The 26,491-nt window shown below is 60.9% G+C and overlaps 1 protein-coding gene across 1 annotated transcript; it reads right to left on the bottom strand.

The window, feature by feature from the left end:
- Window positions 1–2,288: 2,288 nt before the first annotated feature.
- Window positions 2,289–25,091, bottom strand: ANKRD52 (ankyrin repeat domain 52). The gene is made up of 28 exons (XM_083814458.1): window positions 24,934–25,091; window positions 22,473–22,556; window positions 20,200–20,278; window positions 18,892–18,962; window positions 17,024–17,224; window positions 16,817–16,904; window positions 16,540–16,682; window positions 16,178–16,390; window positions 15,986–16,064; window positions 15,238–15,352; window positions 15,065–15,147; window positions 14,859–14,976; window positions 13,828–13,896; window positions 13,282–13,422; window positions 13,062–13,139; window positions 12,626–12,737; window positions 11,942–12,013; window positions 11,317–11,518; window positions 10,823–10,910; window positions 10,575–10,692; window positions 10,106–10,325; window positions 9,178–9,265; window positions 8,534–8,617; window positions 8,073–8,218; window positions 7,774–7,856; window positions 7,214–7,296; window positions 6,840–6,931; window positions 2,289–6,122 (listed from the first exon to the last, which is right to left on the bottom strand). Exons 1-28 carry the CDS (start codon window positions 24,958–24,960, stop codon window positions 5,878–5,880), a joined length of 3,222 nt encoding a protein of 1,073 aa, XP_083670584.1. The 5' UTR covers window positions 24,961–25,091; the 3' UTR covers window positions 2,289–5,877.
- Between the last annotated feature and the right edge of the window lie 1,400 nt (window positions 25,092–26,491).

Raw genomic sequence — 26,491 nt, forward strand, 5'->3', positions numbered from 1 at the left:
TGTTGGGGCGCCTCCGCGCCCCCCCCACCCCCCCCCTTCCCAAACTGGCCACTTCTCACATAGTGCAAAATTCAGGAACAGAACAAGGCCATCGGCAGCGAGACCCCCGGCCGCCCCCTCCCCGCCGCCTAAGGGAGGGGAGCAGGGAGGGATCGCGGGGGGGCCCGTGTGCCCCCAGCCCCACTCCCCGGCCAGGCACCGACCGAGCTCTCCCCGACCCGCGGCTCAGACCCAACCAGTCCGCGCCTGCCTCTCCGTCCTGGGCCAGGCTCCTGGGGCAAGGACGAGACGGACGGACGGACGGACAGCCCCTCACCACTCCCGGCCACAGCAGCACGGCACAGCCTGCGCCCCCCCTCGCCGCAGGGCTCCGAGGACCGCCGGGAGCCGAGCACGGCACACCAGAGACAGCGCGGGTTTGGTCTAGCCACCAGGAGCTCGCTCCTTAACGGCCTCGGGGGAAAAAAAATGAAGATAAGAGAGGAGGGAAGGAGCCGGGCAGCGCCGAGCGGTGCCGAACCCGCTCCGGGACGCGGCACACCAGCATCAGGGATGTCCACCGTCACGCACTGCCAGCTGGGCCAGAGGTTTCCATGCGTTTACTTTATTGTTTTCAAGTTGACGAACAATACCGATAAGACCGGATCGAGTAAGGCTATTTTTTTTTTTTTTCCTCCTTCTCCTTTGCATCGGAAGGGAGCTCAGACATCGCCCAGACACACGGGTCCGCACGCGACCCACCTGCACGCGCACACGCACGCGAGAACACCAAGACACAGAAAAGGAAGAGTCGTTTGTACCTGACTGGTGATGAGGTCTGTCCTATCGTATTCAAAGAAACGTTTATGTGCATAATATACAGAGGTGCAGCATTTACACATAGGATATCGTAAAGACACAGAGCTTGCTACAGATGCCTTCAAGTCCTCGGCGACGCATCCCCCTTCCCCACCCGCCCCATCTGGGGCTGGGGCTGACCCCGCTCCAGCACCGCGAGGGCGTTGGGCCGAGCGGCGCGACTCGAGGCCGGCCGGAGCCCCCCCCCGCGCCCCCGGCCTCGCGCGCCAGCAGCAGCGTACGTTACCCCGCGCCGCGCGGCTGCTCCCGCCGACGGGTCGCCCCGGGGTGGAGGGGGGGGCTCGTCCTTGCTGGGGGGTTTTGCTCCTTTCGAGACGCGCCCGGTGCTGCTGAGCCCAGAAAAAGTCAGCCGGGAGAAGAGGTTTGAACAGCTCCTTGCATCCTTGGAGAGAAACAAAGAAAGAAACAAAACAAAACGAAACCAAAGAGGAAAGAAGGAAAAGAAAAAGAAAAAACCCAAACCGAACAATCCACGTGCTCACGCCAGTATTTCGAATGGAAGGGGTCGGTTTTTTTCCTTTGGTTTCTTACTGAAGGCAAAGGTGAGAGCGGGCTTGCAGTCTGCACGGGTCGAACCCGACATTCACGGCTGGGGGGGACCCCAGGGGTCCCCCCCCGTGTGGTCCCTGTGGCGGGGGGAGAGGAGCAGCCCCGCGGGGCCCTCGCCGTGGAACTCGAATCGTTTTCAGGCTGCGGGGGGGCGCGGGGGGAGCCCCCCGGCCCCGCCACACAACGCAAAATAAAACAAAAAGATTGTTTCTTGGGTCTTTGCGGTTTGTTCTTCGTTTTGGTTTCTCGTTTCTGACTAATACTTTGTCTCGCGTGCTCGGGGGAACCACGCCGGGCCCGCGGTACGCACAGGAGTCGCTACGACACTCAGAGTGCTCAAAAAGCAAACACAACTTGTTCCTTTTTTTTTCCTTTTTTCTTTTTCCCTTTTTTTTTTTTTTTTTTTTCTTTTAGGAGATTTAGCTTTGCTTTTAGTGCTACTTTCAGATCTGCCAGATTCCAGCCCCGGGGACGTGGGTGGCAGGGCCAGGGACTGCGCATCTGCATCTCGCTTTTGGTCAAGGGCTCTGACTTCGTCGGGGACTGGGTCGGGGCGGGAGGGACGGGGCCGTTACATCTTCCTAAAGAAAACAAATCCAACTCGCCTGCAGCTCGGGAACAGCAACAACAACAGAAACACCAGCCTTCTCCTCCTCATCGTGAGGTTATTTTTGAACTCATTGAAGTGCCCGTCAAAGAATAAAGCCAATCGTAGCTTCCCTGGACTGCCCTCGTCAAGGAGGTTACATTCAGTGTTTGTCAGCAGTTTATATGGCTCAGTCGGACCGCAGCTCTCGCAGCCCATTTGTCTAGCAATGGCAGTGCAAATACACCTTTCGAGTTGAAATGTATTTGTGCTGTTTTTTTTTTTTTCCTCTCTCTCAAAACACAACTTCCCTTTGTTCACTCATTCCCTAGAAACAAACTTTTTTTTTTTTTTTTAATTAAAAATTAAAAGATAAAACCAAAGACACTCTCTTATCCCTTCCGCTCTTGCTGCTCTCTATCCCGTGGGATGCTAAAGGGAATCCAGACTCATGCTTTAACAAAAGTGCTTATTACTTGAAGCAAGTGCTTTGGACCAAGGGGGCGGAGAGAAACTTCCTTCTGGGGGGGGGGGGGAGCAGAGGGACGGGTGGTCCGGGGCCTGCTTATTCCAAACCAAGGTGAACAGCTTTAGGGGGAGGGGGGAGCCGAAAAAGTCGCTGCTTGGTGAGAGCTACACCAAACGGATGCCGGGCGCCGAACAGAACGCGAAGCGGGAATGGTCCAACTTTGGCATAAAGGTCCGTGGGGGGGGGGCCGGGGGAGCCCCCGCTGCCGCGCCGGGCACGGGGGCACCAAGTGCCGAGGCTGGGGAGGGAGGCGGGCAGGGCAGCGGAAGTTTCCCTCCATCCCTCTTTACAATGCACTAGGGAAACCATCACGAATCTCGTTTAGCAAAATAATGCATTATTACCAAACACTTTGATTATTACTTAAATTGTCAAGCTGTGCTGTCAAATGTATACAATACAGCGTTAAAGGAGAACAAGACTGGTACCTGCAAGGAAACTGGCCGCGCTTCCCCCCCCCCCCGCCCCCCCGTGTCCCTCCCGTGTGTTCCCAGACCCTGGATGCGCTGCTGAAACCTCATTTCGCTCCCTCCTCCTCCTCCTCATCATTATTATTATTAATAAGACACAAGGGGAGGGGAGAAAAAAGTCCTTGCCGAGAGCAAAGAACGCGCACAGAAAGCATGGTGCTGCGGAGAAGAAATGGAGAAGCCCTTACGGAGATCACATTGATTGTCTCGTCATAGTTTTAGTCGTCGTGTTGAGCGAAAGGTAACTGGTAGCACGGAAAGAAGGCAAAAAGAAAAAAAAACAAAAAAAGATTGGGTTTCTTCTCGTAAAAAAAAACAAAAAACACAGTAACGCTCAAAAGAAAAAAAAAAAAGAAGAAAGGGGAGAAGGAAAAGCAGCAAACTCCGTGTGCTCGGAGGAATTCTCTCACCCTGGCTACAGGAAAAAAGCTGCGATGGGAGCGGGACGCCGGCACCCGGCCCGCGGCAGCCCGAGCTCTGCCGCCGCCGTGCTCGGCCCGGCTCGGTGCCACCGGCACCATCGGCCACGGGTGGGCGGCTCGGCCGCGCCGTGCGCCCGGGGGAGCGCGTTAGCCCTTGAAGACGACGGCTCAGGACTTTGGACCCATTTTCCCAGCCCGCGGCGGGAGGGCGATGGCCAGCAGCAAGGAGCCAGAGAGACAAAGCGATGCCGAAATCCCTCCCGGAACGGGAACGAGCTGCAAGAGGCAAGCGCGGGCTCGACGGCCATGTAAACAAGTCTCTTTTTCCAGTTCTCCTCTGTAGAATACTGAAAAGGGTCTCCGAGAAGGACCTTTTTATTCAAGTTTCGTGAGCTCTGGTTCCGAACTGAGGTATTCGGTGCAGAAAGGTTAACACTTTCTTTCAAGCCGGAGGATCGGGGCTGAGCGGGGAGGGGTCGGCCGCCGAGCCCGGCGCAGAGTGGGGGGCGAAGGAGCGAAGCCCCTGCGGGAGCAGCGCCACCGGCGGCACCCCGAGGTGCCGACGGCGAACCGGCCCCGGGCGGGGGGGGGCTTGGCACCACGCCGGGGCGAGGGGCAGCTCCTCCGCGAGCCACGAAGAACAAAACGCAACCAAAAACGCGCTCGTCACCCCCAGGCCGAGACCGGCGCTTCGTATTTGGTTCGGAGGGTTTGGCTTTGGTACAAGCAAGCCGCGGTGCGACGCCGGCCCCAAGGCCCGCCGACGTCACCGCGCCCCAAACGCCCTGCCCGGATCCGCCTCTGTGCCACAACAACCGGGGACGGACAGACGGACGGACGGAGCGACGCGCCGCGTCGGTGACCGAAACGCCTCTCCTCGCGCCGCACAGGGCTCGCGCGTCCCCGGGCCCGCTGGCCGACCGACCGAGAGAGGCGCCGGACAGACAGACAGACAGAGGAGGCTGGAGCCTCCCCCCGAGCCTCCTCCGCGCTCCCCTCCTGCCCGGAGGAGGCTTTTTAGCCCTGTCGGCCCGTTCTCGATCTCTGCACCCCGGTCTTTGGCTTCGAACGGACTCGTGGTATGGAGGAAGAGTATTGGTTTTGCACGTGGTACTGTTACAGTAATTCGGAAGGAAAAAAAAAATGGAAAAAAAAAATCCAAAACAGTGCAACATTCTCAAATGCTTCAAACCTGCATTATAAATATGATTTCTAAACTTAAAAAAGAAAACCCAAAACAAAAAACAATGATCCCACATACACGCACGCTAGTAAAACCTGCCAGGATGCTGCATTAGAAAAATAAACACAGACGTACTTAGGGTTGTGAATAAGGACTTCGAAGTGCATTTTTTTCCTTATTTAAAGGAACTAAAGGAACTAGAACTTTCAGATTTTTTTTTAGTGATTTTTGTTGTTTTTTTTTTTTAAAGGTAAACGCTCATTTTTAAAGGTAAATGCTCATTTCTTTATAAATAACTCTTTTTTTTTTTTTAAAAAAAAAAAAAAGCAACACTGACTTTCGCATGGAAACAGCCATGCAATAGAATCACAGAACAGAACACCCTGAGTTGGATCGTCAGTCCAACTCCAACACAGAGAACGAAAACCCAAAAACGAATCGTTTCTTAGGATCCATCACTTTGCCAAGGAAAAAAAAAAAACAAAAAACAAAAAACAACAGAATCCCTAAAGTGCCTGGTGGAGGGAGGGAGGTTCCAGCAGTGCATCCGTGGCAAGCAGCCCGCGGGGTTGGGCAGCAGCACCCGTTTTTGCATAAAAATGACAGCTGCCAAAAGGATATTTTTAGTGTCCCAGGTACAGTAGATCTTGATTCAAGTGTTTGTATTGGAATCGAAGGATGAGCGTGAGAAAAGTGACTCAGAGAGAGGAGCAGTTACAGTGGCACTTGGCCAGGAGCTAGCGCCCACCCCAGCGGCTGCGAGGCCGTCCAGTTCCCGAATCCCCCCCCCAAGACCCCACCAAGAGTTCAGGCTTCCCCCTCCCGGCTGGCGGCGGCACGGGGACACCGCCACCCTCGAGGGCAGGGGACTGGGAAGATTTTGATTCGCCCCAAAAGCCGGGAGCCAAATCCCCTTCCCAGGCCACTGGATGGTCCCAACCGGCTGCTTTTTTTTTTCTTTTTTTTAATTTTGATTTTTTTTTTCTCATTTTGGTTCTCTCTGGCCGCGGAGCCAGCAGCAGCCTGGGGGCAGCGGCGCCGAGGCCACGCAGGGATGGGAGCGTGGGGGCTCCCGGAGCAGCGCCGCCAACTGCTCGTCACGCCGACGAGCAGCTTCGGCACCGCACCGGCACTCCGGCACGAAGAGGAAGAAGCACTGAACTCTTGGTCTACCCGGCCACGCTAGAAGGCCTGCCCAGTCTTGTTCTCCTTTAAAGTGCCCTATATTTATAGAATTTCTAAATAAATATAATAAGATATTAGGTCACCCATAGTTTAAGCTACTCCGAGTAACAGCCGTCTAAGCCGATGGCATTGTGCCGGTCCTTGCTGTAGGGGCAGGTGCTGCCGTTGGGCAGGGCCCCGCAGGCCGCGGTTTTGGCTGCAATGCCGCAGTTCTTGAGGAGGTTGAAGCTGAAAGAGCTGATGGCGTCTTTAGGTGGGAAAGGCTTCATGGTGGAGAGGATAAGTGCCAGGCAGTCGGCTACGTCCTTGTTGGGAGCGCATGCCAAGGCTGGGGTATGACCTAGGGCAGAGCCAGCGGTGAAGGCGGCGCCGGCGCGAGCCAGGGCTGCTCCCCCCAGGACCCCCAGCCCACGGCCCTGCTCCTGCCCCGCGTGTGGACGGACCCACACCGCTTGGGCCTTCAACGGCCCTAGGCCGTGCTGATTTCCAGAACAAGTCTGGACCCCAAATTGGATTGCTTTGATTGGGGCGGTTTTTAGCCCCTGCGCGGAGGGGCCGCAGCTTCCGTCTGTCTTCAGCTGCTTCTGGGCACCGGCAAGCCTCGCAATTTCAGCGGCTGCTTTGAAGCGTGCCAGGATCAGCAGGAGGCGAATTAGAAAAGCCTCAGAGGCCCCGGCAGCAGGGCAGACGTAATGATATTGCTCACAACTTAAAGCTGTTCCAGCAGAGCAAAAACTCTGCTGGGAGAAAAAGCTTCTGGCTGCAACGACCAGCTTCTGCCAACTTGCAAGCGAGTCAAGAGCTTATCAGCGGCTCAGCCAGGGCTGGTTTTGTGCCTGCCCACACCTGGCGGGTGAGACCAACAGCAACCAGAACGCGCGGAGGACCTGGGGATACTTTTACTGGGCATGATGGCATGCCAGCCTCCTCACCCAGGCCGGGAACGTGGAGCTCGGCCGCAGAAGGGATGGGAAATCCTCCCCGTGCCGGCCGAGCGCCTCGCCTGGCAGCCCCCGAGACACCTCGCAAGACCTGGCCGCCCGCGGGGAACGCTCACCTTCTTCATCCACAGCCAGCACGGTGGCACCTCTGCTGAGCAGGGCCTGGACAACGGCGGCCAGCCCGTTCCGCGCTGCGATGTGGAGCGGCCTGGGAGAGGGGAGGCAGTGGTCAGGGCGCCGAGCAGGGGCAGCGAGGCAGCAGCCGGTCCCTGGCTCCGCATGAGCGGCCAGACCAGTGGCAGGGCCGCCCGCGGCGCCGCACGCAGTGGGCCTGAAGGGCAGGCACTCCAGGCACGAGTGCCCTCAGCTCTCACCACATGCACCAAGCAATAACACGCCTCTTTCCACCGTCCCCTCTCGCCCATGCCTCACCCCCACCAGCAAAGCCCTGCTTTTTCCCCCCACTGGTGTCAGCTGTCCAAATACTCACATCTGCAGAGCACTGTTACTTGCATTGATAAGGCCAAGGTCTTGGGTTTCCCCCAGGATCAACAAGGCACACTTTTCATGACCCTGGAAAGGAGAGCGAACTGTTTACAGCGCGTGGTCAGGAAGGCAGGGGTTGCAGGTGGGACCTGGGTGCTGTCTGAGCAGAAGGCGACTCCCTGGGATTCAGAAACGTTCTCTGAACGTGTCCTTCTGGAACGGTTTACCACTTCCGAGGGCCTGAAAAGAGAGCTGCTGTCCCCTCCACCTCCCCCTTTGCAGCATCTCCTTTTTCGCACCAGGCACCCTGATCACAAGCCTCCTGCTTCCCGCACGGCCAACACCGAGCACAGGGAAGGGTCCGCAGAGAAAGTACAGACCAGTGCTACAGACTAAGGGGCTTAAAACTGGCTCAGGAGCATCTGTACAGGCCAAGACAGGCAGGCAGAGCGAGCCCAGGACCCTCGCCTCCACGCCAGCAGGGCAGGAGGCTCCCCCCATCGTGGTTTCAAAGCTGCAGGTGATGGTGACAGCACTCACAGCTGTAAGCAGAAGGCTCCCTACCTTGCTGCAGGCCAGGTGAAGAGCTGTGTTCTTGTTGACATCCAGCACAGTTATATTTGCTTTTGCTTGATACAGCAGGAACTCTGAAACAAGGAGGGACAGCTGCCGTGGAGAAGGTGGAGCAGAGACCCCAGCAATGGGGGGCAGCAGCTGCGTGCTGAGGAGTAGGAGGCACAGCCCAGCTCCCAAAGGACCCAGGGACAGAAGAGGCACAGAGGGGCTCACACCACACCCTGGGGAAAGCTGCTGCTCCGTCGGGGTGGCAAAAGTGCCCGGGAGAGTGCCCGCCAGCCACGTACCAACTGCTGCAGTGTGCCCATTCTCTGAAGCCATCATGAGGGGAGTCCTCCCCAGCTTGTCAGTCGTGTCCACCTCGGCTTGGTGGCGCAGCAGCAGCTGTAAACCATGGATGTTGTCTGCAAAGGCAGCAGCGTGAAGGGGTGTCCTGGGAAGACAAGAGAGCGCGTAAAGAAGAGGGCACGGCACCCACCCCAGCAGCACCACCCAGGCCTACAGACACCAGAGTCCTCCTGTGCCACGGGAAGAGCAGGAATTGCTTTCCTCCCCTGGACGTGGCCATTCCCTCCTGCAGCCACCCCACAGGGGCTCACACCCCAGGCAGACCCCGAGGCGGGCCGGGAAGCGCGGGTGCCGCTCTCCTGGCTGGCCACGCGCGTGGTGGGAACCCCGAGGAGAGCTGCAGGAGTCACAGCCAGCAGCACTGGGGAGAGGGGCAAGAGAGGGACGAGTCCATGCTCACCTTCCTTTGGCATCTCTGCTATTAACAATCTTGGCACCTAATGCTTCCACCAGCATTTCAGCAGTGCCGTCCTGGTTGTTAATTCTGCAGCGGGGACGAGAAGGAAAGTTAGAACGGGGCTGAGCAGCATCAGCGCGTCTGCAGCGGGAGCGAGCAGCGAGCTCCTGCGGCACACTAGTGCAAACAGGAGCTAGTCTGGAGCTGTCTGGGTAAAACACCCTTCATCCTTCTCGAGGAAACGAGGTGCTGGTCGAGGAAACGCAGCACCGTGTCGGAGCAGCCTCGCCCGTCCCTCTGCTGTCAGCCTCCCCCCCCCCTTGGCAGCTCCCTCCAGCCAAAAGCCTGCTGGCATACGAGTCTGGTACACAACAGCCCTGGCCGTGCCGCACGCAGACGACGAGACAGCTGCTTTACAGCTCCCGGGGACCCTCCAGCAGTGCAGCGACCACCTCCCTGCCACAGGGGAGCTGGGCCAAACTGGTCATGTAACCCAGAGCTGCTGCCGCCCAGAGAAGAGGCCCTGGTAGGCAGGACAAGGTTTGGAGCTCCTCCTTCTGCAGGCTTCTGCCCGCTCAGACCCCGTAACCCCTCTCCCACGTCATCTGGGTGAGAAGAAGCCAGGGCAGGTCCCTGGCGCCACTTACACTGCACAGTGCAATGGAGTAAAGGGATTTCCTTCTAGGTACGCAAATGGATTGTGTTCAAGTAACAATTCAAGACAATCTTCATGCCCTGTGAGAAGAGAGGGACATAAATGCATCACTGCCCAGCCTGTGACGGAGCAAGAAGGCACTGAAGGCCCCTCCAGCTCTCCCCATGACCAGAGGGAGGCCCCAGGTACCAGGGAGGTACCAGGTACCAACGCAGCAAATCCTGCAACAGGGAGCACAGGAGCTCAGGACCGGAGTGCCCAAGCTCTCCCCTGCTCCAGCACGGGCAGCAGTTCTGTTTCCTCTCTGGCAGCAAAGCTGCTGCACCTCGGGAGGTTTCTAACCCCACGCCTCCTCCTGAAGCCACACTGCTGGCTTCCCCTCGAAGCGCTGAGACATCCCCTCACGCTGCTGCATCAGTCCCCCCAGGGCGAGGGCCGAGTAATCCTATAAATCTGCCAGTCCTGGAGGAAGCAGCATCAGCTATTCCGTAATAGCTGTTTTCATACTTCATTCCTTTAAGGAGCTTGGCAGAGGGAGCAAAACTCCCCGCGCCCCTCCCTTGTTTGTGCTGTCTGAATTCACCAGGCTGAATTCAGCGCTGGGCTGACGGCCCCCAGAGCAGTGGGGGACAGAGGGACACGCCGGCTCTTCCTGGCAGTCGTTAACCGACACGAAGGCCGAGCCGCCATCAACTTACCAGCTTGGCAGCGCCACTGGATCGCTCAGGGCACAGCCGCCACGGAGAGAGAACAAACCCCACACGCTGCCCCAACCACACCCACAGAAGACAGTTTTACTGCATCCTTCTTTACAGTGCGTGTCCCAGAACACCACAAGAGCATTTTGGTAGAGCTGCCTCCTCCCCATCAACAGCCAAAGCAGAGCAGAAGGTGGGAAGGGGCCCAGCCTGGGTCCTTACCGCTGTACGAAGCCCAGTGCATCGGTGAGTAACCGCTATAGTCCACCACAGAGTCCAGAGGGTCAGTAGAGAGGGCTGCCTGCAGCAGGGTCCTCAGGATTTCTAAGTGTCCGCATGCCGAAGCAAAGTGGATCGGGGTCCGGCCTTTGAAATCCCGACACAGAACGAAGGCATCGTGGTCCAGCAGGGCAGCCAGGCAGTCCTCACAGCCCGTCACAGCCTGTGGCCAGGAGAGAGGAGCGGGAGGTCAGACCTCCTCCTTCAACCAGTTAATGACAGAACTAGCCCCTTCTTCCACAGCTTCCTCCTCAAACACCGCACTTCAGGAAGGGAAAAGGGGCTCTTTCACCCAGGACTCTCACGGCAACGGAAACCACCTGCTTGTCCTCCAAGCAGATCCCACGCAGGAGGCCCCCAAGCAGAAGATGGAGGGCTCCGGGCACCCCCCGGGGCGCAGAGATGCACTCACCCCTCGATGCAGCGCAGTCCTTCCCCTCTTGTCCGCTGCGTCGGCCGTGGAGCCCTTCTCCAGCAGGAGGTGGACGCAGTCAACGTGGCCGTTCATGATCGCCAGCATCAGCGGGGTTCTGCACGGGGTGGGGGGAGAGGCAGCAGTGGGGAGAGTGGGCTTGGCAATCAGCTGGGCTGCAGCGCTGCCCTCTCCTGCCCCCCCGCCACCCCACGACACATCCCCGGAGAAACCCCGGCCGCACTCACTGGCCGTGGATGTCCATGACGTCGGTGATGTCCGCCCGCTCCCCGCTGTCTATCAGGAGGTGCAGGGAATCGGTGTTCCCGTTGGCAGCTGGGGAAGACGGGCGAGGAGAGGAGTCACACACACACACACGCGCGCGCACGGCTGGGTTCCCTCTTCCCAGCCGCCGCCGCAAACCAAAGGAACGGGCTCGTGCTCAGCAGCCAGGCACACGTGGCCGAGCGAGCTCGTTATGAGGTTGCTAAGCTACAGCACCGATCAGCACGTGCATCGGCTGAGCTGGAAACACGTGCGTGCACAAGCCGCCGGCGTCCTCCCTCCCACCCGCTGCTGGGCTGCTTGGACCCTTGGCTGCTGCCGGCGCATCGCAGCTCCGGCCCCGAGCATCGCCCCCAGGCGCAGCCCTGCAAGGCAGCCAGGAAAAGGGGCACCCCCGGCACCCCCGGGCTCTGGCCATGCTCCCTCACCACCCCCGGCCCCGTCTGCCCTCCGTCACCTGCGGCGTGGAGAGGGGTCCACTTCCTCTTCCTCTCCTTCACCAGGGCGGAGGCGCCGTGGCTGGTGAGCACCTCCACGCACTCCGTGGAGCCTCTCTCCGTGGCAAGGTACAGCGCCGTCCGCCCCTTGTGGTCCCGCACGTCGAGGTTCACGAGGGTTTCGGCAAGTGTCTTTAGGGCTTCACAGTGACCATTATAGGCCTGAGGACAAAGCAGGTGACATCAAAGCGGCGCCCAGGGAGGCTGCGCGCAGCCAGGAGCCCCCGCCCCCGGGATGAGATCCTGATCTCCCCGCAGCCCATGCCCCCTGCTTGCACTCCCACCCCACGCAAAGTCCTTGCCCAGACACAGACGAGGGAGGTGGCTCCCAACGGCAGCAACCAGAAAGTCCTGGAAAGAGCAAGGAGTTTAAAATACAAATCAAAGGGATTTTCACCCCTGGCCTTTGGGAAAAGCCAGTCCCAGGCTGCTGCCTCCTTTCCTCCTTCGCCCCGTGCAGCTCTGACAGATGCCCAGACCCAGCCCGCGCTGCCAGGGAGCAGGCACCTCTCCAGGACACCGCGTGAACCCCAGCCCCGAGCCAAGTGCCCTCTGCAACCCTGGGGCCAGGCCAGCCGTACTTACAGCTAAGTGCAAAGGGCTGACTGGAATGGTGCTTTCCACATCCTCCAGGCAGTTAAAAGACATTTCCAGGAGCTGCAACGGCAAAACCACGAAGTCACAGGTGATCCCTGCAAATACTCAATCTTGGAGGCTTTCGCGTACGCCCTGTCCACCAGCAGGCTGCAAAAGCATTAAGGAGCAGCTCGCCGGCTCCAGAACGATCGGAACTTCAGGTCAGCACCTGCCTTAGCCTGGCTCTGGGCCCTGTACAGACTGCTGCGTCCCCGCTACCCAGAGGCCTCTCCACTACTCATATGATTTCCTATATCCACATGGCTGTAAACTTAGAGTTACAAGGCTTTTTCTGTACTGCGAGAGCTCTTCCTTGGCACAGGCCTCCAGGTTTTCTTTTAAAAGCCCAGCCTTGCTGTGTTGCCAGGGTGCAAGACATCCACACGTCCCCCTCGCCAGGTAACAAGGCTCCTTTCTCTCAGGCCCAGGTCTTTCCTCTGTGCTCTTCCCAGCACAAAGGCTCCCCACGAGTCCCTGAGGCTTTTCATTAAACCCATTTCCCTTCTTCCTGGACAAACACTGACACTGCGCTGCCTGCAACACACGCGACGACGCTGCAGGGCTGGACAAATCCCTTCTGAGGGACACTTCCCCCATCTCCTGCCAGCACAGAGGGTTTTCTCGCTTACTCACCAGCTCAAGGTTCTGCCTGTTGCCGTACGCAGCTGCATAGTGGACAGCAGTATATCCCTGCTTGTCCCGGAGGGATGGGTCAGCACCATTATCCAGCAAGAACTCTAAACAACTGCAACAAGCAAGAGAATGGGAGATCAAGAAAACGGGGAGAGCAGAGAGGGAGAGCTGTGCAGGGCCCCCCCACTTTGATCTGTGAGCAGACGCTGTATGAACCCCTTCAAGGCACGGAGCGCGCGCAGACCCCCAGGGGGACCTGGCAGCGGGACCAGAGCGATGGCCAGGTTTGCTCAAGAAATCAGCGGATGCTTCCTCCAACGCATCACCGCTCAAGCTCAGAGCAGGCAGAAGCGAGGTGATTTCTAGCGGGCGCATGCAGGGCCCGGGGGCAGGGTAAACGACAAACAACGGCCAGACGGGGCCGGCACCGACTCACAAGAACGCCTCCTTCAGCCTGGACTCCTTCAGCGGCTCCTCGTCAGTGTCATGGCTGTTTCCTGAATGAGTCTCTGCTCTGGAAGGTCAGGGGCCTGCATCAGTTTGCTGACCACCCCCCTCCTCTTCACAAGCCGCTGCGGGGAGGCGGCCGGGGCGCAGCAGAACATCCCCTCCCGCCTCGCACCAGCACATCCAGCCCAGCGCTGAGACGCACTCACCTCCTGTACGTGTCCGAAGCAGCAGCATAGTGTAAGGGGGTACAGCCTTTACAGTCAGCCTCGTTAATAGTGGCTCCTGCAGTGACCAGTGTCACCGTACACTGGTAGCTGCCGTTGGCAGCTGCGTAGTGCAGTGGAGTCCTACGAAGGGGAAAGGAGAACGGGGCTTAGGAGCACTGCTTGGCACGGGGGGAGAAACCCAACGGGCACCACAGCAGGAGCTGGGGAACCCTGCACTGGCTCGAGGCTTTGGGTCGGCTGCTCCTTTTGGAGAGCCAGAGCCCTTGGGGTGAGAGGGGAGTTCAGGAAGCAGCGTACGCAGGAGACCGAATCCAAAAAGCTCCCTGGAGGTGGTGTGCCCCCTGCTAACAAGCCTGCCCAGAGTCAGAGCTGGCATCCTCACTCCCTAAAGCCCAGCTCAGCCCCACACCTTGCTGTAAGACTTTAAACACCAAGTGCAGCAAAGGTCTTGGGAAGGTCCCAGCCCAAACCCAGCTGTTTCTGAGGCTGGAGAAATCACCTTGGCAAGGCTCCCAGCACGCTTACCTTCCAAATTTATCTCTCCTCCTCAAGTCAGCACCGCTGCTCAACAGCAAATTAAGACATTCAACGTTCCTGCAGGAGTTAGGGAGGTGAGTTAGACACAGATGAGAAGGGAGCGCAGCAGAACACAGACTCCTCCTAGTTGCAGACAAGACAGCTACACTTCTCGGGCGCGCAGCCTGGATGTGCCGAAGCTCAATTCAGTCTGTCATCTCCAGGCAGCGTAAGAGCCACAGCCATGGCTGGATGCTGCTCGTACAAAGCTCTTCCCTGCTCTCTAGTGAAATAACCCTGCCACGCTTCCTGCCTCACCAGCCCTGCCCTGCACCGCACGCAGCTCTCTGACAACCAGGCAATTACAGAGAGACATTTGCTGTGGCGTTAGCGCAGCTGACGCACTGGATTTTATGCTACAAAAAAAAAAAAAAATAAAAAAAAAAATAGAATCTAGGATTTCTGGCTTCTGCGTCACTGCTTTGTTCCTGCTGCTGAGGCCGGGTAAGAGCGCTGCACTGCGAGGGCCGGGTCCGTCACCAGCTCCCGAGCACCGCGCAGACGAGCAGAAGCGAGGTCCTCGGGGGGACGCTGCCCCTCTGCCGTACCACTGCGGCAGCGCTCGTTTGCAACGCGCCGCGTGAAATCAAACTCCCTGGCACACAACACGAGGCATTCGCACAGCCAGCTAAACCCCCGCTGCTTTTCAGGCGACGGCTTGTGACCCCTTCACAAACAGCCAGCATTTTAGCCCCGTCTTAAAGAAGGGTAAACAGCCACAGAGGGGAGTGGCTGGGACGAGCCACAGCAGCAGAACAGGGCCAAACGGTTTCCCTCTCCATTCCTGGCTATCAACCTGCGTCCCCGCTGCCTCCCAGATCCGCACATGGCACCCAGGGATCTGCCAGCCCCGGCTGAGCACTGCACCGGGCTGCCCGTGCCACCCGCTGCAGCGCACGGGCGGAAAGGAGGGTCAGGGCTGGGGGCAGGCAGCGACGCTCCTGCCCCAACGTGGGGCCGAAGCCCTGGGCACGGCTCACCCTCCAGAAGCAGCAGCGTGGAGGCAAGTCCTCCCAAGGTTATCAGGCGTGTTGATATCGAAGCCTGCGGACAGCACGTGCTCGTTGCTCAGCGAGGAGACGATACTGTACAACTGACCTGCGGGGCCGGAGGGGCAGGGGGTTAGGGGGCCGTGGGGGGCTCTCCCCAGTGCCCCCGCCAGCAGGGGGGCAGCCGAGCCACTCACCTGAGGAAAGTAGCTTACGACAACAGTCTGAAAATCCAAAGAGAACAGCTAAGTGCAGAGGGAACATGTCGTGGATCCCACGCCTGCCAGGGGACGAGACGGGGTCAGCGTGCATCGTTTCCGCACCCTCCAGCCCGGGGTTGGGGGGGGAGAGGGTGGAATTGTTTTCTTACCTTGCAGTGTCAGCACCATTCGTCATCAAAGTACTAATTAGCAGCTCGTGGCCATATCTAGCAGCAACGTGGAGGGGGGTATTGCCGTATTTGTCAGCACAGTCAATCTCACTGCCTGGGAAGGGAAAGCCAAAGGCTGTTGAGTGGATTCTGAATTCCAGTCCCAGGCAGCGACCCGGCTCCGAAGGGGGCTCAGGCTGCGGCGGGGAGGGACGAACAAGCAGCCCAGGCTGCTCCGACGGCTGTGTCCCATCTCAGGGACGCAGCTGGTAACTTGAGGCCATTCTGCACCGTGCAGAACTGCAAACTGCTGTCTGCGCTGGGAGCCCGCGTGTATCCTGCCAGCACGGGCATTAGATCTCCCCCCGTCCCCAAGGAGAGGATGTGGTAGCCCCCCCAGGTCCCTGGCTGAACCCCTGGGGTGCCTGCCAAGTCCGCAGCCCTCTCACAGGAATATTGCCTTTCAGGCTGGACGCAGAGCAGGCACGATCTTCGGCCCCAGCAGCTCTGACCTGGCTGGAATTTCAGTGCCCTGGTTTGCACTGCACCGCCCTTGGGAGCTCCTGCGACCTCCGCCACCCTCACCCAGCACAGTGCCCTCGGCAGCAGCCCCAAGAGCACAGAAGCGAATTTGAGGGGTAATTACAGAGCTCTGAGACCCTCTGGGCAAACACCCAGGTGGAGGCAGGTGCTGAGCAGCACAGGATAAGAAGGGGGGTAGCCCAAGGCTGAAGAAGAAGCCACTCACCATTCTGAATGAGGATCTGTGAACGCGTGAACCGCCCGTGGATGGCAGCCATGTGCAAGGGGCTCTTCCCTTCCTTACTCTGCAGAGAGCAGAAGCGAGGTCACGCCGGGCTCCTGCCGCCGCCCTGAGCTCACCCCTGGGGCAGCAGGTCCCCACGCCCCCAGCCCAGGGCTCAGCCCCTCAGCACCGGACCTGAAAGTTGACGTCGGCCCCGTTGTTCACGAGGAGCTCCAGGCACAGGGCCCCATTGGTGGAGACGGCAGCAAAGTGCAGAGGGGTGAAGCCCTTCTCGTTAGGCTGATTGACGTTGGCGCCGTAATTGACCAGTTCGTTGGCCACGGCATCTTGGCCCATGTAACAGGCGATGTGAAGTGCAGTGTTACCGAAGGAGTTCGGTTCGTCGATCTGCGGGAGCAGCAAACCCAGACGATTTGGGGATTCAGGAGGGAAAAAAAGAAAGGCAGCCAAGAAGCAGCCCGCGCTCCCAAAGCCCCCAGCACCCTCTCCCATCTCGGGGCCAGCCTGCCCCCGAGCCCCCCGCGCGCGGGGCTCACCTCCACGCCCAGCCTCAGCAGGTGACGCACAACCTCGATCTGGCCGCTGGCTGCCGCCGTGTGCAGCAGGGTGTAGCCCTTCTTGTCCTTACACATCACGTCGGCTCCCCGGGCCACCAGCAGCTTCAGAACTTCCAAATGCCCTGTTTGAGGGATGGGGGTGAGAGCCGGGGTCCCCGGGATGCGGACGCTGCGGCGCGGGAGCACCGCCAGCCTCAGAGGCGAAGCCACAGACGAGGGAGAAGAAACCAGAGCGACGCCCGCGGGGAAAACCTACCCAGAAAAGCCGCCCAGTGGATGGGCTGGCGATCCTTCTTGTCGCAAGTACTCAGGCTGGCCCCTTTGTTTAACAGCAGGTTCACCATCTGGATGAGGAAAAGCGGTGAGAGGGGCGAGGCTGCCGCTCCTCCCGCTGGCCGCGGCGAAGGCCAGACCCAGGAGGAGACCCACGCGGGACCCCGGCGCCCGAGCCCACGTCACCGACCTCGAGGTGGCCGCTGTGCACAGCGTGGTGCAGCGCCGTGCGGCCCGTGCGGTCCGCGACGTTAACAGTGCTCAGCAGGGGGATGATGGCCTCCACGCACTTGGTGGCCCGGTTGGCAGCGGCGACATGCAGAGGCGTTTGCCAATACTTGTCGCGGGCATTGACGTCTGCCGAGTGCTTCAGGAGGAGGTGAAGTGCTTTCTGGCAGGATGAGAGGAAAGCACAGCTCTCACCCAGCCCGCTGGGACCTGCGGGAGCCCCCCCGGCAAGGTGAGGGGGAGCTGCGGCTCAGCCCATCTCCTGCTTCCAGCACACGCCGAGCTGCCCGGGTCCACAACAGCCCTGAGAGCCAGAACTGAAACTGCTCCGCACGCGCACGAGCAAGGATTCTCCCTGAAGGGAAGGGCTGGTTTGCTTTTGTGTCCCCAATGACATCGGGGAGCCCGTGTACGGCTGCGGTTCAGCACGTTATCACAGAGAAAGGGTGAGAGAGGAAAAGACAGTGGAAAGACTCCAGGAACGAGCAGAGAGAAGGGAAAACAGCACAGCTCAAACACCCCCTGCGTGAATCCCCCAGCCCTCACCCGGGTTGCTGCAGCCCCTTCTGGCTGCCCCCGGTGCTCCTTCCAGGCTGGAGATCAGCGCGAGGGACTCAAACGAACCAGACTCGTCCCACCCCAGCACAGCAGCGAAACGTGGCTGCACAGGGGTTGTGTGGCACAGGAGAAAGAAGTCTGATTTAACTGTAAATGAGCGCTCATCCGCGAATCTGGAGATGTAACGCACCCAGGGGGACAATAACGTAACCCATTGACCTGTATTTTGTAATTATTTCCCCCTTTTGCTGGTAGAGGCTGCTTGCTGTAACCCCGTTTCCCTCCCAAGGGGTCGCAGGCTGCCCACTTCCAGCGACCCCGGCTCCCGGCTCGGCTCTTCCCCAAGGGCACACCGCTCCCCTGCCTGCCTGGGAGCGGCACGCCGAAGCTGCCGGGCAGCGCGTGCAGCCAGCACTCCCGGGGAGCAGGCTGCAAGGAGGAGAAGCCCTGAAGCACACGGACACTCCTGAAAAAGGTTCCCCTAGGTCAGAACCCCCGGAAGAACAGAGCGAGAGGCGGCTGCGGCGCCTCTGAGCTGGGGCTGAGGAGAAAGGAGCACGCTCGGGCTCACAGACGGGCACTGCTCCAGCCTGACAGCCAAGCAGTCCCGGCTTGCAGAGCTCCCGCGCTCCAGCGACCCGCAGGAGCTGTCCGCACATGTTCGGAGCCCACAGCAAACGCCATCAGTAGAGGTTTACGCTAACGTATTTCATCTCGTGCCTGCTGCCAATTAGGAGAACTCATGAAAGCAGTCGATGTGTGGTAACTTGCCCTGCTCGTAAGATCCAGGGCTTCTGATTGCCTGGCTCCAACGTGACCGCAGAGCTGCTCACTCCCAAGTAGCTCAAAACAGGACAAAGTTAACTGGGATGAAGTTAAGCCCACAAAAGCTAAACGTCAGGAAATCTTTCAAACAAGATCTGTTGGAATCGGCTCCCAAGAGATGGGGCGAGAGCCCCGTCATCCCTCAAAGGAAAGTAAAGGTGGATGAGACAAAGCCCTTGGGAAAGGGGGGAACGGCAGGGAGGAGGATGCTGTGCGGAAAATCCTCACGCTAGCTCCTGAAGGATGGAGGGAAGGGAACCAAGAGGATCCTCTCCAGTTCTCGTTCTCAGCCTCTGAATTATGAGTTCATCTCTCCGCTCTAACGAGAACACCCATCCCAGCTGAAAGGAGGCCAGGTGGAAAGGGGAGAAGCATGGCCCCCTCCTCCTGCCAGCGCCTCCATGTAAGGAGCCGATGAAGCCAGAGGCACAGCGGAGGGGAACCTACCTCGTTACGAGAAGCCGCAGCGCGGTGTAATGGGGTGAGCCAGACAGTGTCCTTTGCGTTAACGTTAGCACCTGAGGAAGAACAAAAAGGAGAGGGTTGGGGAACAGAGGTGACCAACTGCCTCTGCCCCAGAGCAGGTCTGCGGCCACCTGAGGCTCCTGCCGGGCACCAGCACCGGTTCTGCTGCAAAAAGGGACCCGCGCTGGGCTTTAGGTGAGGACCAGCCCCACGAAGCGCACGAGGAACAAGCTGCGCCCCTTGGGAGACTGTGCCAGTGCGCTGCACAGGATGCAAGGCAGAGGAAAGAGACTGCATCCCCCAGGCTGCCACTTCCCCACCGAGCCGAATAACCCTGGCAGACCCGGCACGCAGTTCTGCTCGCTGCTTTAAAGGAAAGACACTTGAGACACGCACACAAAAAAAAAACAACCCAAACCAGAGTATTTCAGGCTGGGAGCTGTGGTCACTGTGGGCTCCGTATTAGAAAGGAAAGCTGACAGATCACTGCAATCCCCGCTCCAGATTTGTGCCTGGCACTTGGGTCCAGTGACCCCAGAAGCTCCTGCCTTCCCCTGCCGCTGAGAGCTCAACGCAGCCGCATGCAAAAATCAACACAGGGCACGGAACGGCATCTTGTGCTCCGCAAGGGGAGCTGAACATCCCCGGTCCTCTTTAACGAGACCTCAGCAGAACATTTCCCCACGTCTCCCCTTGTCGGGGCAGACAGGATCGTGCCAGCCTCGGGGTTTCCCCCACACAAGCGGCCGGGAAGGCCACGGTGCCCGGAGGCGCTGCAGGACGGCAGACGAGGAGGCTCCTGGCCGAGCCCCGCCGTGCCCAAGCACAAGGCTGGAGGGAAACGAGGGGCAGCTTTGCACCAAGGAACACGGGCGAAAACTCAGCCCAACCCCTGGGTTTTGAGCCGGCCCCTCATCGTGAGCAGCGAAAGCCCCACCTCCCCTGAGCATCCTGCTGCTCCAGGCGCCTCTGGGGCGCGCGGCCCCGCTGCAGCCTCCTCCAGCACCTTCCGACGCTGGCCACCTCGCACACATCCCCCTGCTGCTGGGTTCCCACCTCCGCTATTTCAGCTCCACGATGCTTCCCTGTCCGAACAAACCTCCTAGGATTACAGCAACATTTCCTAATCTTTCCCTGGCCGCAACCCCACTGGCTTAATGAGGAGCACACGGTTGCTTGGATGGCGAGCAAAACCGATTGCTCTGCACCCCGAGGCGCAGAGGGGATCAGAAAGAGGCCCTAAAGGTGCCCCCAGCGCTTGAGACGAGTGCCCCGAGCCCTGGCCCTTACCTGACAGGATGAGGAGCTCGAGGATTGCAACATCTCCTAGGTAGGCAGCAGCATGCAGCGGCGTTCGTCTTTCTTGGTCCTGAGCAGGGATGCAAGGAACAAAAGGTGCGATCAGCTCTGAGGGCAGGGGAGCTTCCACGGCGCAGTCCCTCCCCTACTCCAGCCTGCCCCAGCAAACCCTGGGAGCACACGCAGACACCGTGGGGCACGGAAAACGGGGAAAACTGCTTAAAATTGGCAGCCTCCTCCGGACCTGCTGCCCTGCAGGACTCCACGGGTCCTCGCTCACGACCCGAGGAGAAAGCCTGGCTCCGCTCTGACAGCGTACAGACCGACCCTGCGCTTTTATCCTCGGGCCAGCAACAAAAAACCACTTCGAGTTACAGACAGCTCCTTCAGCTCGCTGCTGAAGGGCAGGAAGGTGCCAAAGCCCCTCTCAGATCCTAGATTGGATTAGCTGAACAAAAAACACCTTTCACTTCTGTTTACTCAGGGCTGGGCCCTGGGTAACCTCTGCCTCGAGGCATTCGGCTCAGGCTTCCCTCGGGGAACATGCCACGTCCTAAAGCCGGGAAGCAAACAAGTAGAAAGCTGGAAGAGCTCAACTCATTCGGAGTCCCAGATTTTGTGCTGGGAGAAAAAAAATAGTTGTCTGACATCGAGTTAAGAACTGTTTGGGACATGGCGGTGGTTTCATTTTTATTTTTTTTTTGCAGCAAGTCGTGCTGGCACAGCCAGGCAGGAGGATGTGAAAGTGAAACCCAGCTGGCAGGTCAGCGAACAAGCAACAACATCTCTAAACCTGCACACAAGGAGGAAATTACGCGCTAACAATCGCGGTTTTATTCCTCCAGCAGCTGCGGAGAGCCCGGCAAAACAATCCCCACGCTCTCTCCTCCCAAGAGAGGATGGAGAGCTGCCCGGTCCCTAACCCGAGCAGTCATGGAAGAAAAATCCTCGCGCTATCTTGTGTGTTAAGCTCAGATAGGATCTAATCGCCAGCCTGGCACGGCGGCAGCAGCGCGGCGCTGCCCTTACCTCCTCGTGACACCGGCCGGCGCAGCGCCGGCCCTGGAGCTCACCGACAGAGCCACGCGGATCGGGGTGCGCCGACCCGAGCAGCAAAGCAGGCGGGCACGGGCTGAAGAGCCGGCGGCTGCCGCAGCCCAGCCGGGAGCGAGGCGCCGAACCGGGACAGACCCGGTGAACCGGGACAGACGGCTCCCACGCGGAGCTCGCGGCTCGGCCCGGCTTTTGGGCTGAGAGCGCAGCGCCTGCTGGCCGGCAGCGGTCCAACTGTGCCACCGTGTCACCGAGACGCGGGGTCCTGGTGCGGCCGGGGCCGGCGAACCCACCTTGCGGCAGGCCGCGCTCCTTATCCGCCCGCCTGCCGCTGCTCGTTAGCGGGAAGCCTGCGAAGCAGGTCGAGGGGACGCACGCTAACAAGGCAGATGTGAACGTCCTCCCTGCTCCCGAGCCTGGCCTTGTTCCGATAAACCACGCTCATCGTCACCAGCCTGCGGCTGCCGCGCTTCGGTGCCAGCCCGGCTGCTGGCCAGGACCTGGTGGGACTCGTCCCGGTGGCCACCGCGTGGGGAAGCAGCAGGGCGCATCGTGAGGGGTCCTGCCACCGGCCCCCCCCCAGGGACGCACTGCGCCCGTGGGAACGAGCGTGGAAACCACCCCCAGGCGCCAGGCTCGAGACAAACAACGCCTCCCGACACCCACGAGGCTCGGTCCGCTCTGCTGACCGGCTCCAATCCTCCTTTCCCCTCTGGGCAGCCTTATCGTGAGGCAGAGCTCCTGCATCCACGCCGAACAATTTGGGGCTGCTGTCCCAAAGGAGAAAAAGGTAAACTCGCAGCGTGACAGTGCTGGGCCTCCACGGAGCCCTCCCACACGCCCCACACCGCTTCCCAGCAATGCTCTGCGCTGCAGAAGGCTTCAGGATGCTCTTGGGGTCTCCTGGGGAAGTACGGGAGCGCCGTTCTTCCACACAACCCATCGTACAGATGGCAAGATCGAGGCAAGGGGACAAAGCTGCAAAGCAAACGGCAGCCGGGCAAGCAGCAGAACGTGAAATCTTTGCTTCGAAGCCCCGGCTCTGACCATCCTTGCAAAAAGAGCCCACCCCGACAGGGTGCAAGCCTCCCTTGCGCAGCTCGTGCCCTCCCGTCCGGCGGAAGAACCGTTCCGCCGGGGGAAGGACGGGGAGAGGCAGCGGGGTGCAGGAGGGCGGTGAAGCACAGACAGCACGGCCGGGCAGCACTCACCAGTACGTTGATATTCTCCTTCTGATTCAGCAGCGACCGCACCTCCTCTACATCGCGGTTGAAGATGGCTTGGACCAGAGGAGGCTGCAAAGAGAAAGGCGAGCAGGTGGTGAAGGTGGCAGCGCGTGGAGGATGCGGCCGGGACGGGAGCTGGCCGGCCTCCGCCTGCAGCTGCCCGGGAGGGGCCCGGCGGCCGCATCCAGCACCCCTCCGGCGGCTGTGGCAGGATGCAGCTCCGACGGGCACACTTCGCCTTCTGCGTTTCGTTTTAAGCAAACGAGAAGTCGCTGCTCCTAAAATGACTCGGACGAACTGACGGGGATTTAATGTCGACGGGGAACGCGGAGGGGAGGGAGGCTGCAGCCAGAGCCGGCACAGCGAGGACGGCACCGGCATCTCCACCACCGGGAAGCCGGCACGCATGGTCCCAAGACCCCTTGGCTCGTTCCTGCACCACAGAGGTCGCTGAAAACATAACACGGGCTACGCGAGGAGCGGGATTAAGTCCTTAGTGGCTCAGCCAGCACCGGGGACCAGTTTTCAAGCCAGCAAAGGTAGTTTTCACGACATGGATGGCTGTTGGTTGGGGAAACAGGTCAAGGGATTGCTAGGAAAGCCTCCCCGCTACCGGAGCCCAAGGAGCGGCACCGATTGCAGAGCCAGCGTCCCATCCACGGCCTCCAGCAGCGTGCCCACGGCGCAGCTCAGCGCCCGTGCTGCAGAACCCACCACACAGCAGCGCCCGGGCACTGGGACCCCAGTCCCGCTCACAGCCTCGGCCACAGCCGGGGAACCTTTCCTCTGAGCAGGCTGAAGCCCCCTGGTGCCAGCCAGGTCTCCGCAGACCCCAATCAGGCTTCCCGAGACGCAGCTACGCGATGCCTCACGCTCTCCTGCGGAAGACCTCGTATTTATTGCCTCTCTCCTATCTTTTGAGAAACACCTGCAACGCTACGTTGGCTCCGACGGCACAAAGAGCCTGGCGGAGCCAAGCCTGGAGCTTATCCTGTTTGCTGCTGCTCACATCTCCGAGAAGTCACCTGGCAGGCCCCGGCAAAAAGGACAGGCAGAGCTCCAGCCAAACTCCTACCAAGCAGCGCCGTGGGCTGCAGAACCGGCATCCCGAGCAGCCGGCACCTCCCGCCGTGTCCCCGGGCATGCGGGGTGCTGCCCGAGCATCACCCGAGAAGCCAGCACCCGGTTCTCATCCCACAGCCCTAAGAACGATGCCATGACACCCCAAACTCTGCGGGGCAGAGGCCGCGGCCGCTGCAGACCCACGCGGGGCTTGGCGCCCACCATCGCTGCCCGGACGGACACCTCCCCGCGGCCCCCTGCTGCTGCCGCCCCTCGCCCCGCAGCAAGCGGCTGCCGCTGGCACCCCGTCTGCAGCCCCAGCACCCGAACCGGGGAGCCCTGCCCGTCGCAGCCCGCCGGGGGAACGCCGCCGTCGCTCTCCGCTCGCCCCGGCGGCCCGGCCAGCCTCGCGCCGCCCGCTCGCGGCACCATCACAGCGACAGCGGTTAAACACGGGGAACACATCCCGGGTCAGAGGGAACGCGTGAGTCATCCCCCTGGAATGCAGCAGACTCAGCATCACCCATTAGACATTAAAAAAATAAAAAAGAATATATATATATTTTTTTTTTTAAAAAAAACGAGGAAAGATTCGCGGACGGTAATTACGCACCGAGCACTTCGGCGGCGCGCGGCTTGCAGCAGCCCTGGCTCTGACACACCCACCCACCCTTCACAAGGCGACCTGAACGGTTGGGTTACCGACAAAAAAGAAATATAAAGTTCTATTTAAACCGCGACCAATGCCCCGGCCCTCCTGCAGCCGCCAGGCGAGGTCTCGACGCCGGCGGATTAACGCCGCCACCGGGGCGAGCGGCAGGCGCCGGGGGGCCCCCCCCGAGCCCGAACGGAGCCGGTTGGAGGCAAAACCGTGCGGGAGAGGCGGGCTCCGGGGGCCGGGCCCGGAGAACCGGGGACGAGCCCCGGGTGCGGGGGGCTCGGGGCCCAGCGCCGGTACCGGGCCGGGCCGCGGGCGAGGGCCACGTGCGGGCGCTGAGGGCACGGGGGGGAGCCCCCGGTACCGGCGCCGTGCCCCGCGGCCCCGGGCCGGGCTCCTCGGAGCCGGGTCCCGGCTGCAGGAGCCCGGGCGGCCCGGTCCTTACCGGGGCTCCGCGCCGCAGGGCGGGCTGCCGAGCGCGGGGCCCGGTGGTGCGGGAGGAGCGCGGCGGGGCCCCGCACCGGGCCGGGCCGGGCCCCGCAGGTGGGAGGGGGCCGGGGGGGGGGGGGGGCTCCGCGGTGGGGCCGGGAACCGGGCCCCGGGGCCCGCGGCCTGGGGCGGCGGCCGGGGCCGGGGCGGCGCGCGCTAGGCCGCGCATCCCCGGGCTCGCGTAGCGGCGCGGCCGGGCGGGGCGCGGCGCGGGGCGGGCGGGCGCGGCGGCGGTACCTGGTCCGTGATGCTGAGAATCCCCATCTCGGGGCCGCCCTCAGCGCCCAGCTCCCGGCATCGGGCTCCGGCCGCGGCGGCTCCGCTCGGGCGGTTGGCGGGGCGGGGAGCGCCTGAGCCCGCCCACCGCCGAGGGAGCGGCCGCCGCCGGGCCGCAGCGCCGCCGCCGGCCGGCAGCACCGACAGCGGGACCGGGGGGGGCGGCGGGACGGGGCCCGGCGGGCGGCTGAGGGGCGCCGAGGCCCGGAGCCCCCGCGGCGAGGCCGGGCCGGGGGGGGGGGGGGGGTTGTGTCCCACCAGGCGCCGCCGCCGCCGGTGCGTCCTCGGGGGGCTGAGGGGGGGTCCCGCCATAGCAAACGGGCTCAGCCCGGTGTTCCCCCGGGACTGGGAAGGCCCCGTGGGGTGAGCAGCACGGAGGGGACCGGGGGCTGCCACCGCCGGGTGCAGGGAGGACGCGGGAACCCGGGGAGTTTGTCTTGGCGTCGTCTTCCCCGGCCCGGTGGCCCCGAGCCAGCCCACGGACACCCCAAGTCTCCGTCTGCCTCCCGGTTGGCGGCTCGTGGTGGTTTCACTACTGCAAGCTCCCGCACAGGGCACGGTGGCTTCTCACGTTGACTTTCCCTGCAGACACCGCTGCTCCTCTGGGGTCAAAATCTGGTCTGTGGCTTCCACATCAAGAGGGCTGGATGTGCGGGCAGCAGGCAAGCAGCACGCTGTGTTGCAAAGCCTTTGGAGTGAGCTGCAACGGATTGAAGACTTGCAGGGGAGTTGCTGGTAGGAACTGTGCTCTCTCTGTCTCCAGTTCCCAGAGTAAAACCACCTGGAGCAGCCTCTCCAGGGCAGTAGCCCCCAAATACGTTTGATCACTGCCTGCAAGGCCCCTAATTGGTAATTAGGGGCTGATTGTGTCAACAGGTGCTCTGCAAACCCTTTCTGCTGCTGCATTAATCACTGAGCCATGCCCCGTGCTCTGAACTGACTGGTCCATTACAAAGGCAGCTCTGCTTCTTCCATCACAAAGTGCTAAAACCCCGCTGAGATCTCATTGCCTGCAGCAGCAGGTGAGCACCCTGAGGTGCAGCCCTTGCTCCCGAAATGCGGTGCCTGGAGAGCAGCCACGCACAGGGCCTGCTCTCTCCATCCATGTCCCTGCAGCGCCGTGGCACCGCTCACCCGCTGCCGTTTTCACCGCTGCTCTTTGTGCCCCGTGCCTGCAACCACTGGGGCAAAGCACAACTCATCCCACTGCGGGCTTGGTGACCTGCCTAAGCATCAGCCCTAAAGCGAGGATTGTGTCCAACATCCCCGTTTTGCACCACACCTGGGGCAGCACAGCCAGCGGCTCTGCGCCATCGCACGGGGACACAGCTCTGTGGTGCTGGCCGGGCTCCATCCTGCCCGCCCTGGTGCTCTTCTGGGAGCGCCTGGGGCCTCTCCCTGAGGCAGCCAGGAGGAGAACAGCTCCTGCTCCCCGAAGCAGGCGGAAGCAGCACAGCTCCTGCTCCCGGGAGCAGCACGGAGCCGTGTCGGTGGCCTGCACCCACCCCGAACACAGCTT

Source organism: Anser anser, assembly GCF_964211835.1.
Source record: "Anser anser genome assembly, chromosome: 30".
NCBI classification, from domain to species: domain Eukaryota; kingdom Metazoa; phylum Chordata; class Aves; order Anseriformes; family Anatidae; genus Anser; species Anser anser.